At 38.5% G+C, this 19,216-nt stretch overlaps 1 protein-coding gene across 1 annotated transcript in view; it reads right to left on the bottom strand.

Moving 5' to 3' along the window:
- LOC138316834 (protein virilizer homolog) overlaps window positions 1–17,486 on the bottom strand; it is a gene marked incomplete at its 5' end in the record, with an annotated part of 47,517 nt that extends 30,031 nt beyond the window's left edge. The window contains 2 exon segments of the mRNA XM_069258489.1: window positions 4,150–4,255; window positions 17,286–17,486. Of these exon segments, the coding sequence (XP_069114590.1) occupies window positions 4,150–4,255; window positions 17,286–17,486 (307 nt within the window).
- Window positions 17,487–19,216: the final 1,730 nt, after the last annotated feature.

Below are 19,216 nucleotides of genomic sequence, written 5' to 3'. Positions count from 1 at the left end.
AACAGTATACTATACCTTACCATGATACATTCCTGTAACAGTATACTATACCTTACCATGATACACTCCTGTAACAGTATACTATACCTTACCATGATACATTCCTGTAACAGTATACTATACCTTACCATGATACATTCCTGTAACAGTATACTATACCTTACCATGATACATTCCTGTAACAGTATACTATACCTTACATGATACATTCCTGTAACAGTATACTATACCTTACCATGATACATTCCTGTAACAGTATACTATACCTTACCATGATACATTCCTGTAACATTATACTATACCTTACCATGATACATTCCTGTAACAGTATACTATACCTTACCATGATACATTCCTGTAACAGTATACTATACCTTACCATGATACACTCCTGTAACAGTATACTATACCTTACCATGATACACTCCTGTAACAGTATACTATACCTTACCATGATACATTCCTGTAACAGTATACTATACCTTACCATGATACATTCCTGTAACAGTATACTATACCTTACCATGATACATTCCTGTAACAGTATACTATACCTTACCATGATACACTCCTGTAACAGTATACTATACCTTACCATGATACATTCCTGTAACAGTATACTATACCTTACCATGATACATTCCTGTAACAGTATACTATACCTTACCATGATACATTCCTGTAACAGTATACTATACCTTACCATGATACATTCCTGTAACAGTATACTATACCTTACCATGATACATTCCTGTAACAGTATACTATACCTTACCATGATACATTCCTGTAACAGTATACTATACCTCCATTACCATGATCATATACCATATACCTGTAACAGTATACTATACCTTACCATGATACATTCCTGTAACAGTATACTATACCTTACCATGATACATTCCTGTAACAGTATACTATACCTTACCATGATACACTCCTGTAACAGTATACTATACCTTACCATGATACATTCCTGTAACAGTATACTATACCTTACCATGATACATTCCTGTAACAGTATACTATACCTTACCATGATACATTCCTGTAACAGTATACTATACCTTACCATGATACATTCCTGTAACAGTATACTATACCTTACCATGATACATTCCTGTAACAGTGTAACAGTATACTATACCTTACCATGATACATTCCTGTAACAGTATACTATACCTTACCATGATACATTCCTGTAACAGTATACTATACCTTACCATGATACATTCCTGTAACAGTATACTATACCTTACCATGATACATTCCTGTAACAGTATACTATACCTTACCATGATACATTCCTGTAACAGTATACTATACCTTACCATGATACATTCCTGTAACAGTATACTATACCTTACCATGATACATTCCTGTAACACATATATACTATACTTACCTTACCATGATACATTCCTGTAACAGTATACTATACCTTACCATGATACATTCCTGTAACAGTATACTATACCTTACCATGATACAACATAACTCCTGATACACATGTAACATACTATACCTTACCATGATACATTCCTGTAACAGTATACTATACCTTACCATGATACATTCCTGTAACAGTATACTATACCTTACCATGATACATTCCTGTAACAGTATACTATACCTTACCATGATACATTCCTGTAACAGTATACTATACCTTACCATGATACACTCCTGTAACAGTATACTATACCTTACCATGATACATTCCTGTAACAGTATACTATACCTTACCATGATACATTCCTGTAACAGTATACTATACCTTACCATGATACATTCCTGTAACAGTATACTATACCTTACCATGATACATTCCTGTAACAGTATACTATACCTTACCATGATACATTCCTGTAACAGTATACTATACCTTACCATGATACATTCCTGTAACAGTATACTATACCTTACCATGATACACTCCTGTAACAGTATACTATACCTTACCATGATACATTCCTGTAACAGTATACTATACCTTACCATGATACATTCCTGTAACAGTATACTATACCTTACCATGATACATTCCTGTAACAGTATACTATACCTTACCATGATACATCCTGTAACAGTATACTATACCTTACCATGATACATTCCTGTAACAGTATACTATACCTTACCATGATACATTCCTGTAACAGTATACTATACCTTACCATGATACATTCCTGTAACAGTATACTATACCTTACCATGATACATTCCTGTAACAGTATACTATACCTTACCATGATACATTCCTGTAACAGTATACTATACCTTACCATGATACATTCTGTAACAGTATACTATACTTACCATGATAATCTGTAACAGTATACTATACCTTACCATGATACATTCCTGTAACAGTATACTATACCTTACCATGATACATTCCTGTAACAGTATACTATACCTTACCATGATACACTCCTGTAACAGTATACTATACCTTACCATGATACATTCCTGTAACAGTATACTATACCTTACCATGATACACTCCTGTAACAGTATACTATACCTTACCATGATACATTCCTGTAACAGTATACTATACCTTACCATGATACACTCCTGTAACAGTATACTATACCTTACCATGATACACTCCTGTAACAGTATACTATACCTTACCATGATACACATTACCTGTAACAGTATACTATACCTTACCATGATACACTTCCTGTAACAGTATACTATACCTTACCATGATACACTCCTGTAACAGTATACTATACCTTACCATGATACATTCCTGTAACAGTATACTATACCTTACCATGATACATTCCTGTAACAGTATACTATACCTTACCATGATACATTCCTGTAACAGTATACTATACCTTACCATGATACATTCCTGTAACAGTATACTATACCTTACCATGATACATTCCTGTAACAGTATACTATACCTTACCACGATACATTCCTGTAACAGTATACTATACCTTACCATGATACATTCCTGTAACAGTATACTATACCTTACCATGATACATTCCTGTAACAGTATACTATACCTTACCATGATACATTCCTGTAACATGTATACTATACCTTACCATGATACATCCTGTAACAGTATACTATACCTTACCATGATACACTCCTGTAACAGTATACTATACCTTACCATGATACATTCCTGTAACATTTCCATGATACATACTATATACCTTACCATGATACATTCCTGTAACAGTATACTATACCTTACCATGATACATTCCTGTAACAGTATACTATACCTTACCATGATACATTCCTGTAACAGTATACTATACCTTACCATGATACATTCCTGTAACAGTATACTATACCTTACCATGATACATTCCTGTAACAGTATACTATACCTTACCATGATACATTCCTGTAACAGTATACTATACCTTACCATGATACATTCCTGTAACAGTATACTATACCTTACCATGATACATTCCTGTAACAGTATACTATACCTTACCATGATAACATTCCTGTAACAGTATACTATACATTACCATGATACATTCCTGTAACAGTATACTATACCTTACCATGATACATTCCTGTAACAGTATACTATACCTTACCATGATACATTCCTGTAACAGTATACTATACCTTACCATGATACATTCCTGTAACAGTATACTATACCTTACCATGATACATTCCTGTAACAGTATACTATACCTTACCATGATACACTCCTGTAACAGTATACTATACCTCACCATGATACACTCCTGTAACAGTATACTATACTCCATTACACAAGATACATACTCACCATGTAACAACAGTATACTATACATCACCATGATACACTCCTGTAACAGTATACTATACATTACCATGACACATTCCTGTAACAGTATACTATACCTACCATGATACATTCCTGTAACAGTATACTATACCTTACCATGATACATTCCTGTAACAGTATACTATGCCTTACCATGATACACTCCTGTAAACAGTATACTATGCCTTACCATGATACACTCCTGTAACATTATACTATACCTTACCATGATACATTCCTGTAAGAGTATACTATACCTTACCATGATACATTCCTGTAACATTATACTATGCCTTACCACAATATATTCTGATAACAATACAAAACGCCTTACCACGATACATTCCTGTGCCTGGATGTGAGGCACACGGTCACACACTGTATTAAGTATCTGTAGAAGCTGTGGAAACAATTCCACATATTTCTCCTCTCCAGCTGATCTGTGAATATAAATAACTTAACATTACACATCTTCTAGCTAGCAGAATCCTTGAGAATCCTTAGAGAACCCCTACAGAAACCTTACAGAACCTTTAGAGAACCGCAACAGAACCCTTACAGAACACTTAGAAAACTGCTACAGAACCCTTAGAGAACCCCTACAGAACCCTTAGAGAACCCCTACAGAACCCTTACAGAACACTTAGAAAACCGCTACAGAACCCTTAGAGACCCCCTACAGAACCTTTACAGAACCCTTGAGAATCATTAGAGAACCCCTACAGAACCCATAAAGAACCGCTACAGAACCCTTGAGAACCCCTACAGAACTGCTACAGAACCCTTAAAGAACCCCTACAGAACCCTTAGAGAACCGCTACAGAACCGCTACAGAACCCTTAGAAAACCCCTACAGAACTGCTACAGAACTGCTACAGAACCCTTAGAGAACCGCTACAGAACCCTTAGAGAACCTCTTCAAAACTGCTACAGAACCCCTACAGAACCCTTACAGAACCCTTGAGAATCCTTAGAGAACCCTTAGAGAACCCATAAAGAACCGCTACAGAACCGCTACAATACCCTTAGAGAACCGCTACAGAACCCTCAGAGAACCCCTACAGAACTGTTACAGGACCCTTAAAAAATCTTTCGAGAACCCCTAAAGAACACTTAGAGACGCCTTACTGAACCCCTACAGAACCCTTAGAGAAGCTTACTGAACCCCTACAGAACCCTTAGAAAATCCTTAGAAACCCCTTATAGAACCTTTACAAGAGATCCGAGAGGGATCTTGGCGCCCACCAAAGAATGATCTATGTCTGACAAAGGAAAGAGGGATCTTATCTCTGCTTTTCAAACTTTTACTACATATTACTATATATGAAATTTGAGAAAGATCCTTTGAGTGCTTTCTGTAATATGTAACAGTAACAAACGAGATGGCTACCTGTCGGCCATCTTTTAGACCGATTAGTCCAAATATGCAATATGCACAACTAAGGTCCTAGGGGAACTTACATACAAAATTTGAGACAGATCCCTTAAGTACTTTCTGAGAAAAAATGGTAACAAGCTTCAACTATCAAAATCCAAGATGGCGGCCTGTCAACCATCTTGTTCATTGATCGGTCCCAAAATGCAAAATGCTCAACTAGACCCCTAGGGGAACCTGCACATGCAATTTGAGACAAATGCCTTCAGTACTTTCTGAGAAATAGCGGTAACAAACTTTAACTATTAAAATTCAAGATGGCCGTCTGTTGGCCATCTTGTTAACCGATTAGTCCCAAAATGCAATATGCACAACTAGACCCATAGGGGAACCTATATGTGAAATTTGAGAGGGATCCTCCTGTACTTTCTGAGAAATAGTGGTAACAAACTTTAACTATCAAAATCCAAGATGACTGCCTAGCGGCCAATTTGTTTACCGATTGGTCCCAAAATGAAATATGTTTAACTAGGGCCCTAGGGGAACCTACATATGAAATTTGAGAAAGATCCCTTCAGTGCTTTATGAGAAATAGCAATAACAAGAATTGTTAATGGACCATGGACAAAAATTGATTTGAATAGCCCACCATCTGATGATGGTGGGCAAATAAAACCCTTAAAAAACCTCTACAGAACACTTACTGAACCCTTTGAGAACCCCGACAAAACCTGTAGGGAACCTCTACAGAACCCTTAGAGAACCCCTACAATACCCATAGAGATCCCCTACAGAATCCTTATGGAACCTTTTGAGAACTCCTAAAAAAACTAGAGAAAACCCCTACAGAACACTTACAGAACTCTTAGAGAATCCCTACAGAACCCTTAAACAGCCCCTACAGATTCCTTAGAAAACCCTGAATTTTAAAGGAACATTAAGGCCATTTATTTGAACACGTGTACAGAACCCCTACAGCCCCATTAGAGAACCATTAGAGTCCCTACAGAACCCTAAGAAAACCCTTAGCAAGTGCCTACAGAACCCCTACAGAGCCCTTAATAAGAAAACCTCCTACAGAACCCTTAGAGAAACCTACAGAACCCTTAGAGAACCCCTACATAGAGAGTCCACACAGAACCCATACAGAGCCCTTAATAAGAAAACCTCCTACAGAACCCTTAGAGAAAACTACAGAACCCCTAGAGAACCCCTACATAGAGATTCCCTACAGAACCCGTACAGAGCCCTTAATAAGAAAACCTCCTACAGAACCCTTAGAGAAACCTACAGAACCATTAGAGAACCCCTACATAGAGAGTCCCTACAGAACCCCTACAGAGCCCTTAATAAGAAAACCTCCTACAGAACCCTAAGAGAAACCTACAGAACCCTTAGAGAACCCCTACATAGAGATTCCCTACAGAACCCGTACAGAGCCCTTAATAAGAAAACCTCCTACAGAACCCTTAGAGAAACCTACAGAACCCTTAGAGAACCTCTACATAGAGAGTCCCTACAGAGCCCTTAATAAGACAAGAATTCCACGGAAGTGGATGTGTCGCCTGCACAGCATCACAAAAAATAGTTATTTACAGTTGAAAATATTGATTATAATTTAGGTGAAGAAATCAAGTTCCATAACTCTTGCAAATATTGATGGATTTTGAAAAGTATCGAACCCATATAAGATCTCATTGATATAAAGCAATATACCAAATTGGTTGGAATCGGAAAATAAATACTAATGTTTTCAAGCGGAAGCCATGTTTCGACTATTTTAAGGTCCCGTAACTCTTGCAAATATTGACAAATTTTGACCAGTATCGAACCCATTTAAGATCTCATTAATATAAAGCAACATACCAAAGGAGTAGGTACAATAAGGGGCCATTATGGCCCCAGAATGTATAGAAATTCGAACAATGTCAAATCTCACAAACACAGCTTTCCAAAAGAGTTGAGTATCGATATTTTCGCAATCAAAGATGATTTTCCACATACAGTATTTGTAGATGGGTTAAAAGACGATATATTTAGGCCATTTCATGCATTTTTATACATTTTCTTGCAAAAATGGCTTGAAAAAGCGTAGTTTTCACATTGGCCGCAGCTTTGTCCAAACACCATTTTTTGTCAACAGAACCAACATAAAAATTTAAATCTTTATGCAAAATGTCGAATTTGGACACAAATGCGGCCAATCCGAAAAAAAGAAAATTCTATGAAATTAACGAACCAGAGATCGCAGCGGCGGTAATAATAACATAAAACGGTATCGGGCACGGCTATTATTTATCCGGAAAAAATAAATCGGAAACATATTCAGTGTACATATATGAACTAAGGAATAAAAATAATATTAGTAATTATTTTGATTAGTTTTATGACGATGTATAAAATTATTACTCCGTGCAGTAAGCGCATTTCTCAATTTTCTGTAGCGAAAACGTTGCGATAAAAATAGTGTCCGTATTCTTTTGCCCGGATTACGGTCCAGCTTTTATAATGTACTCAGTGTTTTGACACAGCGTAACTGGCGATCTTTACGCTGATTTTCTATATATATTGTCTTCCCGGTCGTTTCAACATGGATCGTGATGTTCAATTGAAGAATCAAGTATACTCTTCTTGATATATATAGTCTATAGATTTACTACTATATATCTCACGAGAGGTATTTTGATCATAGATGGGAACCCGTCAATGACCTGACATTTCGGTAGGCCTACGTCACTGAAAATTCGAAGCCATGTATCGTTGGTAGGCCAAGTACAGTAACGTTAACGTTCAGTTCAACATAGATCATTCCGTCATACAGTAAATCCTATTCATTGACACCATTTTCATGTATAAGCCTGTGTGTTTTATGTGAAAAATGTTCATTTTTTAATTTTGAAAATCTGAAAAGTTGGCGATTCTACAGTTAGGCCTACTAGCTAGCTAGGCTAGAGTAGTGCAATACGGTAGGACACTGGACATGGGTTTAACTACTGTAGTTATTTTATCTCTATATGTTATAGATGTATTTATATCATAAAGGCGTTATATACCTTTATATAATAAAATCTAATCTAGCAAAAAATTGTTTACATTAGCTATATAGAGTGCTACAGATCATTAAAGATGCTCCACCGCCGACAGAGCATAAATGATATTCATTATTTAAACAATAATTGGTCTTCAATCGTGTGTATATATGTCCAATTTACACAAAAAATAATATAAAATAACTCATGTTGCCTTTGGTGCATGCGCAATGAGTACTTTATTTCATATAGGATATAGTGCGACGGAATTTTTTCGGGATGCAATTAATTATTTTTCATATTTTTAACTTAAAGTAAAATAAGAACCTCAAACTTTTCAATGGTGGTAATGGTGCAAAGTAAGTGACTTTTGTAACTGAAGAAAAATACCAAATCGTCTGGTCCTGTTTTTGATAGTGAAAAAATACCATTTGTCAGCGGTGGAGCATCTTTAAGGATACATATCTTCATTTTTTCAACTAATTACGAAGCATGCGTGGCAGTCGTGACGTTCTGTCCCCTGTTCCGAAGGTAGTGAGTCCGAATCGACATTTATACATATATATATTTTTTTTTTAATTTCTGAACCCCAACTTTTAATGAAATTATCAATTCATCCTTTCCTAAAAAATATATATATTTATATATTAAAGACCAATTACCTTTCCGAAATAAAGAATTAATATTATTTCAATAACATTAATTGTATAAGAAAATTATATTTATCGATGACCTAACACAAGGCTTCAACACTTAACAAATGCAAGCTTTCCTTCGTAATCTATTTTAACAGTGAAGTACACTTCGCTGTTTTGCTGTCTGGCGCAGTCAGGACGACGGCTAAAACATAATACGACCCGCGTTATGAAAATAGCATTAGGGTTATTTTGAATAAATTGGTCAGAATGTGTTGCCAATTGAAGTATTAACAGAACGCTAATAACTTTTGCAAATCTACAAACTTATCAATCTCGTTTTACTTTCCAATTTTAAGAATAAAGAGCCCTTTCGGAAAGGTAGCGGGCCTTTCAGTAATAATATGTTAGGCCTATACCTACATGTGTTATTTTAGTAGGCCTATAGTTCCATTTACAATTCAAAATATTATATTTAGAAATATGGAACCAGGAACATTCTTAACCTATATAACCGTATGTGAATATGTTGTTCAATCTATTTTCTCCTTTATTCAAGTTGACATAATTAAAAAATAATAATAATAAGGACACCATTACCATAGTCAACATATGTACTATGTACATACTTCCCGGTAGTTATACATGTAACCATTGACTTTACTGTGATCAAATGTTAAAATGCATATACATATACATGTATACTACAACTTGTTGTTCGTGGTCTGAGCGTTGATTATATTTACATCTGTATGGTAGGATGCCTAGACGATTAATTTGATTTGATTGTGAAAAAGGGACACTTCTTAATGAAAGACTGTATGGTTGCCATGCTACCAGTATTAATACTAAATATTTAGGAATAAACCACTGCAAGGACACTGGCGTTGCTTGTCAAAAGTATTTTCTTACATTAAAAGATCATGCTTGAAAGTAAATAACATAAAAACAGCTTATTAATTGATAAGAAAGGGTAGATGTGACGTAACGTAATTCCCAGAACAGGATACAAACCTCTGGAACACATTAAAAAGGTGTAAGTCCGAAGTCACTTGCGCGGTTGAAAAATGCTTGTAAATTAAACATGACCTGTTGTACATGTATCTAAATCTATTATCTTTCATTTTTGCACTTGGGAATATTTACATGAATTAAAGTATTGTCGATTTTACTTTTGTAAATAGCTAGCGTATACATGTAATACATATCGTAAAGTAGTACCGTAGTGTACATATGTAGTAGTGCCATAAGATTGTGATTATATTACGTTGTTGCTATCCTTTTGGGACTTTGATATAAAATTCAAGAAATGTGAAGACTACCCTGCTGAAATACAGAAATGGAATGAACAGACGTAAAATTAGATTGATTAAATATCTTTAAAATCTCATTATTTTGTGTTTTTAGTGTCTAGAGTGTTGTTGCTATGGAGAGAAAATGGTTGCTATGGTGTAACTATGGGCTATAATATGGTTAAGTGTTATGAAACATGACATGGTTTCGATGATTTCTTATACACATCACAAAGTACTAACTTTCTTAAAGTTTCCATGTTAATCTACGCGTTAGAAATTTTTAAAAGCAATTCAAGTGTCTGTTTTAGCATCAATACTGTATGCTCGTTGCCAGGCCTGTTGCTAGGCAACAACATAACAGAATGTATTGAAAGTGTGCATTTTATAATTCCCATATATTGATGTATATATAGTATCAAAATAAAGGCAATCTCTGTTGGGGCCAAAATTGACCTTTATTGCACCTACTCCTTTGGTTGAAATCGGACTATAAATATTTAAGTTATCGAGCGGAAACCATGGATTTTTCTGTTTTGATGATTTCAAAGTCCCGTAACTCTTGAAAATATTGACGGAATTTGACCATTATTGAACTCATCCAAGGTCTCTTTGATATAAACAATATATGAAATTTGATTGAAATTGGACGATGAATATTTAAGTTATCGACCGGAAACAATGGATTTTTCTGTTTTGACGATTTTAAAGTTCCGTAGCTCTTGCAAATATTGACAGATTTCGACCATTATCGAACTCATCCGAGAACTCATTGATATAAAACAATTTATGAAATTTGGTTGAAATTGGATGATAAATATTTAAGTTATCGAGCGGAAACCATGGATTTTTCTGTTTTGACGATTTTAAAGTCCCGTAACTCTTGTAAATATTGACGGATATTGACCATTATCGAACTCATCTGAGATATCATTGATATAAAGCTATACACCAAATTTGGTTGAAATCGGACAATAAATACTTCAGTTATCGCATGGAAACCGTTTCCCGGACGCTGACAAATTGATACCTAAGTGTCACCCTTGCATTGCAGGCGACACAAAAACCTTCTACAGAACCCTAAGAGAAACCTACAGAACCCTTAGAGAATCCCTACATAGAGAGACCCTACAGAGCCCTTAGAAAACCCCCTACCAAACTCTTTGAGAACCCCCACATAGAGTCCCTACAGAACCCTTATAGAACCCCTTACAGAACCCTTAGAGAGTGCCTACAGAACCCCTACAGAGCCCTTAGAGAACCCCCTACAGAACCTTTAGAGAAACCTGCAGAACCCAAAGAGAACCCCTACATAGAGAGTCCCTACAGAACCCCTACAGAGCCCTTAGAGAACCCCCTACAGAACCCTTAGAGACCCCCTACAAAGAGAGTCCCTACAGAACCCCTATAGAGCTCTTAGAGAACCCCCTGAAGAACCCTTAGAGGACCCCTACATAGAGAGTCCCTACAGAACCCCTACAGAGCCCTTAGAGAACACCCTACAGAATTTTTAGAGACCCCCAACATAGAGAGTCCCTACAGAACTCCTACAGGGCCCTTAGAGAACCCCCTACAGAACACCTACATAGAGTCCCTACAAAACCTCCTACAGAGCTCTTAGAGAACCCCCTGCAGAACCCTTAGAGAACCCCTACATAGGGAGTCCCTACAGAACACCTACAGGGCCCTTAGAAAACCCCCTACAGATCCCTTAGAGAAACGTACAGAACCCTTAGAGAACCCTTAGAAAACCCCCTACAGAAGTCTTAGAGACCCCTACATAGAGGTCCCTACAGAACCACTACAGAGCCCTTTCAGCACACCCTACAGAGCCCTTAGAGTACCCCTTCATAGAGAGTCCCAACAGAACCCCTAGAGAGCCCTTAGAGCACACCCTACAGAACCCTAAGAGAACCCCTTCAAAATGAGTCCCAACAGAACCCTACAGAGCCCAACAGAACCCTACAGAGCCCTTTGAAAACCCCTACAGAACCCTTAGAGAAACCTACAGAACCCTTAGAGAAAGTCCCTACAGAGCCCCTATAGTACCCTATGAGAACCCCTACATACAGAGTCCATACAGAACCCCTACAGATCCTTAGAGAATACTACAGAACCCTTAGAGAACCCCTACATAGAGAGTCCCTACAGAACCCCTACACAGCCCTTAGAGGACCCCTACAGAACCCTTAGAGAAACCTGCAGAACCCTTAGAGAACCCCCTAAAGAAGTCTTAGAGACCCCTACATAGAAAGTCCCTACAGAACCCCTACATAACCGCCCTTCGAGAACCCTTCGAGAACCCTTAGAGAACCCTTACATAGAGAGTCCAAACAGAACCCCTAGAGAGCCCTTAGAGCACACCCTAATGAACCCTTAGAGAACCCTTTACAGAGAGTCCCAACAGAACCCCTACAGAGCCCTTAAAGAACCCCTGCAGCAGAACCCTTAGAGGAACCAACAGAACCCTAAGAGAAACCCTACATAGAGAGTCCCTACATAACTCCTACACGGCCCTTAGAAAAACCCCTGCAGAACCCCTAGAGGAACCTACAGAACCCTTAGAGAACCCCCACATAGAGTGCCCCTACAGAACTCCTACATAGAGAGTCCCTACAGAAATCCTACATAGAGAGTCCCTTCAGAACCCCAACATAGAGAGTCCCTACAGAAATCATACATAAAGAGTCTCTACAGAACTCCTACATAGAGAGTCCCTAGAGAACACCTACACAGCCCTAAGAGAACCCATTACAGACCCCTTAGAGAACCCCCATATAGAGAGTCCCTACAGAACCCCTACACAGCCCTTAGAGAACCCCCTACAGAACCCTTAGAGAACCCCTACATTGAGAGTCCCTTCAGAACCCCTACAGACGCCTTAGAGAACCCTACATAGAGATTCCCTACAGAACCCCTACAGAGCCCTTAATAACCCATAATGAAACCTGCAGAACCCTTAGAAAACCCCTACATAGAGAGTCCCTACAGAACCCTTAGAGAACCCCCACATAGAGAGTCCCTAGAGAACCCCTACACAGCCCTTAGAAAACCCCCTACAGAACCCTTAGAGAACCCCCACATAGAAAGTCCCTAGAGAACCACTAAACAGCCCTTAGAAAAACCCCTACAGAACCCCCACATAGAGAGTCCCTACAGAACCCCTACACAGCTCTTAGAAAAACCCCTTTTGAACCCCGACATAGAAACCCTTCACAGCCCTTAGAGAACCCCCTACAAAACCCTTAGAGAAACCTGCAGAACCCTTAGAGAGAGCCCTTAACAGCTCTTAGAAAAACCCCTACAGAACCCCCACATAGAGAGTCCCTACAGAACCCTACAGTACCTTTAGAGAACCCCTACATAGAGAGTCCCTACAGAACTCCTACACAGCCCTTAAAGGACCCCCTAGAGAACCCTTAAAGAAACCTGCAGAACCCTTAGAGAACCCCTTACAGAAGTCTTAGAGACCCCTACATAGAGAGTCCCTACAGAACCCCTACAGAGCCCTTAGAGCAAACCCTAGAGAGCTCTTAGAGAACCCCCTACAGAAGTCTTAGAGACCCCTACATAGAGAGTCCCTACAGAACCCCTACGGAGCGATTAGAGAAACCTGCAGAACTCTTAGAGAACCCCTTCATAGAGAGTTCCTACAGAACCCCTACACAGCCTTTAGAGAACCCCCTACAGAACCCTTAGAGGAACCTTAAGAACCCTTAGAGAAAGTCCCTACAGAACTCCTACATGGCCCTTAGAAAACCCCCTGCAGAACCCTTAGAGGAACCTACAGAACCCTTCGATAACCCCCACATAGTGAGTCCCTACAAAACTCCTACATATAAACCCTCACATAGAGTGTCCCTACAGAACTCCTGCATAAAGAGTCTATACAGAACTCCTACATAGAGAGTCCCTACAGGATCCCTACATAGAGAGTCCCTACAGAACCCCTACAGAGCCCTTAGAGAACCCCCAACAGAGCCCTTAGAGAACTCCCACATAGAGAGTCCCTACAGAACTCCTACATAGAAACCCCCACATACAGAGTCCCTACAGAACCCCTACATTAAGAGTCCCTACAGAACTCCTACATAGAGAGTCCCTACAGAACCCCTACAGAGCCCTTAGAGAACCCACACAGAACCCCTACACAGACCTTAGAGAACCCCCTGCAGAACCCTTATAGAAACCCCACATAGAGTCCCTAAAGAACCCCTACACAGCCCTTAGAGATTCCCTACAGAACCCCTACAGAGCCCTTAATAAGAAAACCTCCTACAGAACCATTTCAGAACCCCTACATAGAGAGTCCCTTCAAAACCCGTACAGACCCCTTAGAGAACCCCTACATAGAGATTCCCTACAGAGCCCTTAATAAGGAAACCTCCTACAGAAACCTTAGAGAAACCTGCAGAATCCTTAGAGAACCCCTACATAGAGAGTCCCTTCAGAACCCTTAGAGAACCCCCACATAGAGAGTCCCTACAGAACTCCTACTGAACCCTTAGAGAAATCTGCAGAACCCTTAGAGAATCCCTACACAGAGTCCCTAAAGAACCCCTACATAGCCCTTAGAGAACCCCTACAGAACCCTTAGAGAAACCTACAGAACCCTTAGAGAACCCCTACTTAGAGATTCCCTACAGAACTCCTACAGAGCCCTTAATAAGAAAACCTCCTACAGAACCCTTACAGGACCCCTACATAGAGAGTCCCTTCAGAACCCCTACAGACCCCTTAGAGAACCCCTACATAGCCCTTAATCAGAAAACCTCCTACAGAACCCTTAGAGAAACCTGCAGAATCCTTAGAGAACCCCTACATAGAGAGTCCCTACAGAACCCCTACACAGCCCTTAGAGAACCCCTACATAGAGTGTCCCTACAAAACCCTTAGAGAACCCCCACATAGAGAGTCCCTAGACAACCCCTACACAGCCCTTAGAGAACCCCCTGCAGAACCCCTACATAGAGAGTCCCTACAGAACCCCTACACAGCTTTTAAAAAAACCTACAGAACCCCCACATAGAGAGTCCCTACAGAACCCCTACACAGCCCTTAGAGAACCCCCTACAGAACCCTTAGAGAACCCCTACTTAGAGATTCCCTACAGAACCCCTACAGAGCCCTTAATAAGAAAGCCTCCTACAGAACCCTTAGAGAACCCCTACATAGAGTCCCTACAGAACCCTTAGAGAACCCCTACATAGAGATTCCCTACAGAGCCCTTAATAAAAAAAACCTCCTACTGAACCCTTAGAGAAATCTGCAGAACCCTTAGTGAACCCCTACATAGAGAGTCCCTACAGAACCCCTACATACTCTTAGAAAAATCCCTACAGAACCCCCACATAGAGAGTCCCTACAGAACTCCTACACAGCCCTTAGAGAACCCCCTGTAGAACCCTTAGAGAAACCTACAGAACCCTTAGAGAACCCCTACATAGAGATTCCCTACAGAACCCGTACAGAACCTTTGAACACATTATCTTCCATTCCTGACACAGGAAGCCAAACATCTGGTCACTGGAACTTTTCGTTACTAAGAAGAAATTGTTTAGAGATAATTAAAAAAGTTGAAGGTCATGGCCAGATCAAAGCACGTTAATGTACTGTAAAACTTGTTAATAACAAATTGCAAGAATTTATATCATCCCTAAGCACATTAGAGGCCTTTTTGCCTCTTGGTTATTAAAAAGAAGTTGTTTAAAGATTTTAGCCTTTTTGACCCCTGTGACCTTGAATGCAGGTCAAGGTCATTCATTTGAACAATCTTTGTAGCCCTCTATCCCAGTATGTCAAAGGCCTAATATCAGGCTCCTAGGCCTCTTGGTTATTAAAAAGAAGTCGTTAAAATTTTTTAGCCTATTTGACCCCCGTGACCTTGAATGAAAGTCAAGGTCATTCAATTTAACAAGCTTGGTAGTCCTTCATCCCAGCATGTTACATGCCAAGTATCGGGTCTCTAGGCCTCTTGGTTATTAAGCAGAAGTCTTAACAAGATATTTCAGCCTATTTGACCCCTGTGACCTTGAATGAAGGTCAAGGTCATTCATTTGAACAAACTTGGTAGCCCTTCATCCCAGCATGTCACAGGCCCAATTTCAGGTCTCTAGGCCTCTTGGTTATTTAGAAGAAGTCTGTTAAAGATTTTCACCTATTTGGCCCCTGTGACCTTGAATGATGGTCAAGGTCATTCATTTGAACAAACTTGGTAGCCCTTCATCCCAGCATGCTATAAGTCAAATTTCAGGACTCTAGGTCTCCAAGTTTTGGAGAAGAAGTTGTTTAAATGGAAAAGGTGACGCCGGACGGCCGGACACTGGACGGACGACGGATGCTGCACCATAGCATAAACTCACTTGCCCTTCGGGCAGGTGAGCTAAAAATCAATTAATTTCATACAATTTTGGTTCCAGATTGTGACGATTTGTCTTTGCAGATGTGATAAAATACTGTTTCATATCAGTCTCATGCTTAACATATATCTGATCATCTTGTATAAGCACTAAATATATAGCATTTGACAACTTAGGACATTTTTGCCAAGTGTTTACACAGAGAAACAGAGATAACGCCATGTTCGAAACAAAACATGTCACTTGAATGGCCGACACACGTGAATGAAGACTAACTGGCAACAAAATTTTAGCTATATATATACAGGTTTTATGAATACTTACTGCATATCTATGATAAAGGTTCCTAAATAACAGGAATGTTATCATTTCTAAACATTTTATTGTGTGCTCATTTCGGTATTTCCCATCTGCCACAAAACGAAAGTAGCAATCGAAAGCACCGTCTGCCATTTTGTGTAAGCATGGTAAACAAACAGTTTAAATACTTCTGGTGCATACATAATTTCAATACTTACTTGACTTCAAAACCTAAGTTGGTTATAGTAAGTTTCAGAAAAATATGAAACTAAATGAAAGATGTCTATAGTCTGTTTCAGAAAGAAACATCTAAAAATGGTCTCAAATTATGGCGCCCCCCTCAGCCATTTACCAGCGCCTGGCACCCTTATTAGGGAAAATACAGTACTTGGTTTATATTTACCCTGATTTGTTTGTGAGTTGAAGTGTTGAACATTTGATTGAGGGCTGGGAGAGAACATATACTTGGTTTATATTTACCCTGATTTGTTTGTGAGTTGAAGTGTTGCACATTTGATTGAGGGCTGAGAGAGAACATATGCTAGAAGGTTTAACATTTTGCTGGCATAGGGGGAGGCAACTCTTTCCTCAACCTCCTCTACTGTCTCTCCATCTCCCTTGTCCTCTGATCGGGTGACCTTCATCGTCTGGAAACTTTCTATGACAATGTCAAGGACAAACCTAAATAACAGAGATAATTAAATATAATTCAGTAAAAGACACTTAGATAAGGGAGACATAATTCAGTAAAAGACACTTAGATAAGGGAGACATAATTCAGTAAAAGACACTTAGATAAGGGAGACATAATTTAGTAAAAGACACTTGGATAAGGGAGACATAATTCAGTAAAAGACACTTAGATAAGGGAGACATCATTCAGTAAAAGACACTTAGATAACGGAGACATCATTCAGTAAAAGACACTTAGATAAGGGAGACATCATTCAGTAAAAGACACTTAGATAAGGGAGACATCATTCAGTAAAAGACACTTAGATAAGGGAGACATCATTCAGTAAAAGACACTTAGATAAGGGAGACATAATTCAGTAAAAGACAATTAGATAAGGGAGAACATCATTCAGTAAAAGACACTTAGAAAGGAGACATATTCAGTAAAAGACATTAGATAAGGGAGACATAATTCAGTAAAAGACACTTAGATAAGGGAGACATAATTCAGTAAACAGAATTAGATAAGAGACATAGATAAGGAGACATAATTCAGTAAAAGACATTTAGATAAGGGAGACATAATTCAGTAAAAGACACTTAGATAAGGGAGACATAATTCAGTAAAAGACATTTAGATAACGGAGACATCATTCAGTAAAAGACACTTAGATAACGGAGACATAATTCAGTAAAAGACAATTAGATAAGGGAGACATCATTCAGTAAAAGACAATTAGATAAGGGAGACATAATTCAGTAAAAGACACTTAGATAAGGGAGACATAATTCAGTAAAAGACACTTAGATAAGGGAGACATAATTCAGTAAAAGACACTTAGATAAGGGAGACATCATTCAGTAAAAGACAATTAGATAAGGGAGACATCATTCAGTAAAAGACACTTAGATAAGGGAGACATAATTCAGTAAAAGACACTTAGATAAGGGAGACATCATTCAGTAAAAGACACTTAGATAAGGGAGACATAATTCAGTAAAAGACACTTAGATAAGGGAGACATAATTCAGTAAAAGACACTTAGATAAGGGAGACATCATTCAGTAAAAGACACTTAGATAAGGGAGACATCATTCAGTAAAAGACACTTAGATAAGGGAGACATAATTCAGTAAAAGACACTTAGATAAGGGAGACATCATTCAGTAAAAGACACTTAGATAAGGGAGACATAATTCAGTAAAAGACACTTAGATAAGGGAGACATCATTCAGTAAAAGACACTTAGATAAGGGAGACATCATTCAGTAAAAGACACTTAGATAAGGGAGACATCATTCAGTAAAAGACACTTAGATAAGGGAGACATAATTAAGTAAAAGACAATTAGATAAGGGAGACATAATTCAGTAAAAGACACTTAGATAAGGGAGACATCATTCAGTAAAAGACACTTAGATAAGGGAGACATAATTCAGTAAAAGACACTTAGATAAGGGAGACATCATTCAGTAAAAGACACTTAGATAAGGGAGACATAATTAAGTAAAAGACACTTAGATAAGGGAGACATAATTCAGTAAAAGACACTTAGATAAGGGAGACATAATTCAGTAAAAGACACTTAGATAAGGGAGACATAATTCAGTAAAAGACACTTAGATAACGGAGACATAATTCAGTAAAAGACACTTAGATAAGGGAGACATAATTCAGTAAAAGACACTTAGATAAGGGAGACATCATTCAGTAAAAGACACTTAGATAAGGGAGA

Source organism: Argopecten irradians, chromosome 2 (genome assembly GCF_041381155.1).
Source record: "Argopecten irradians isolate NY chromosome 2, Ai_NY, whole genome shotgun sequence".
Taxonomy (NCBI): Eukaryota; Metazoa; Mollusca; class Bivalvia; order Pectinida; family Pectinidae; genus Argopecten; species Argopecten irradians.
The sequence above is the reverse complement of the archived record's forward strand: the minus strand, read 5'-3'. Positions and strand labels throughout refer to the sequence as shown.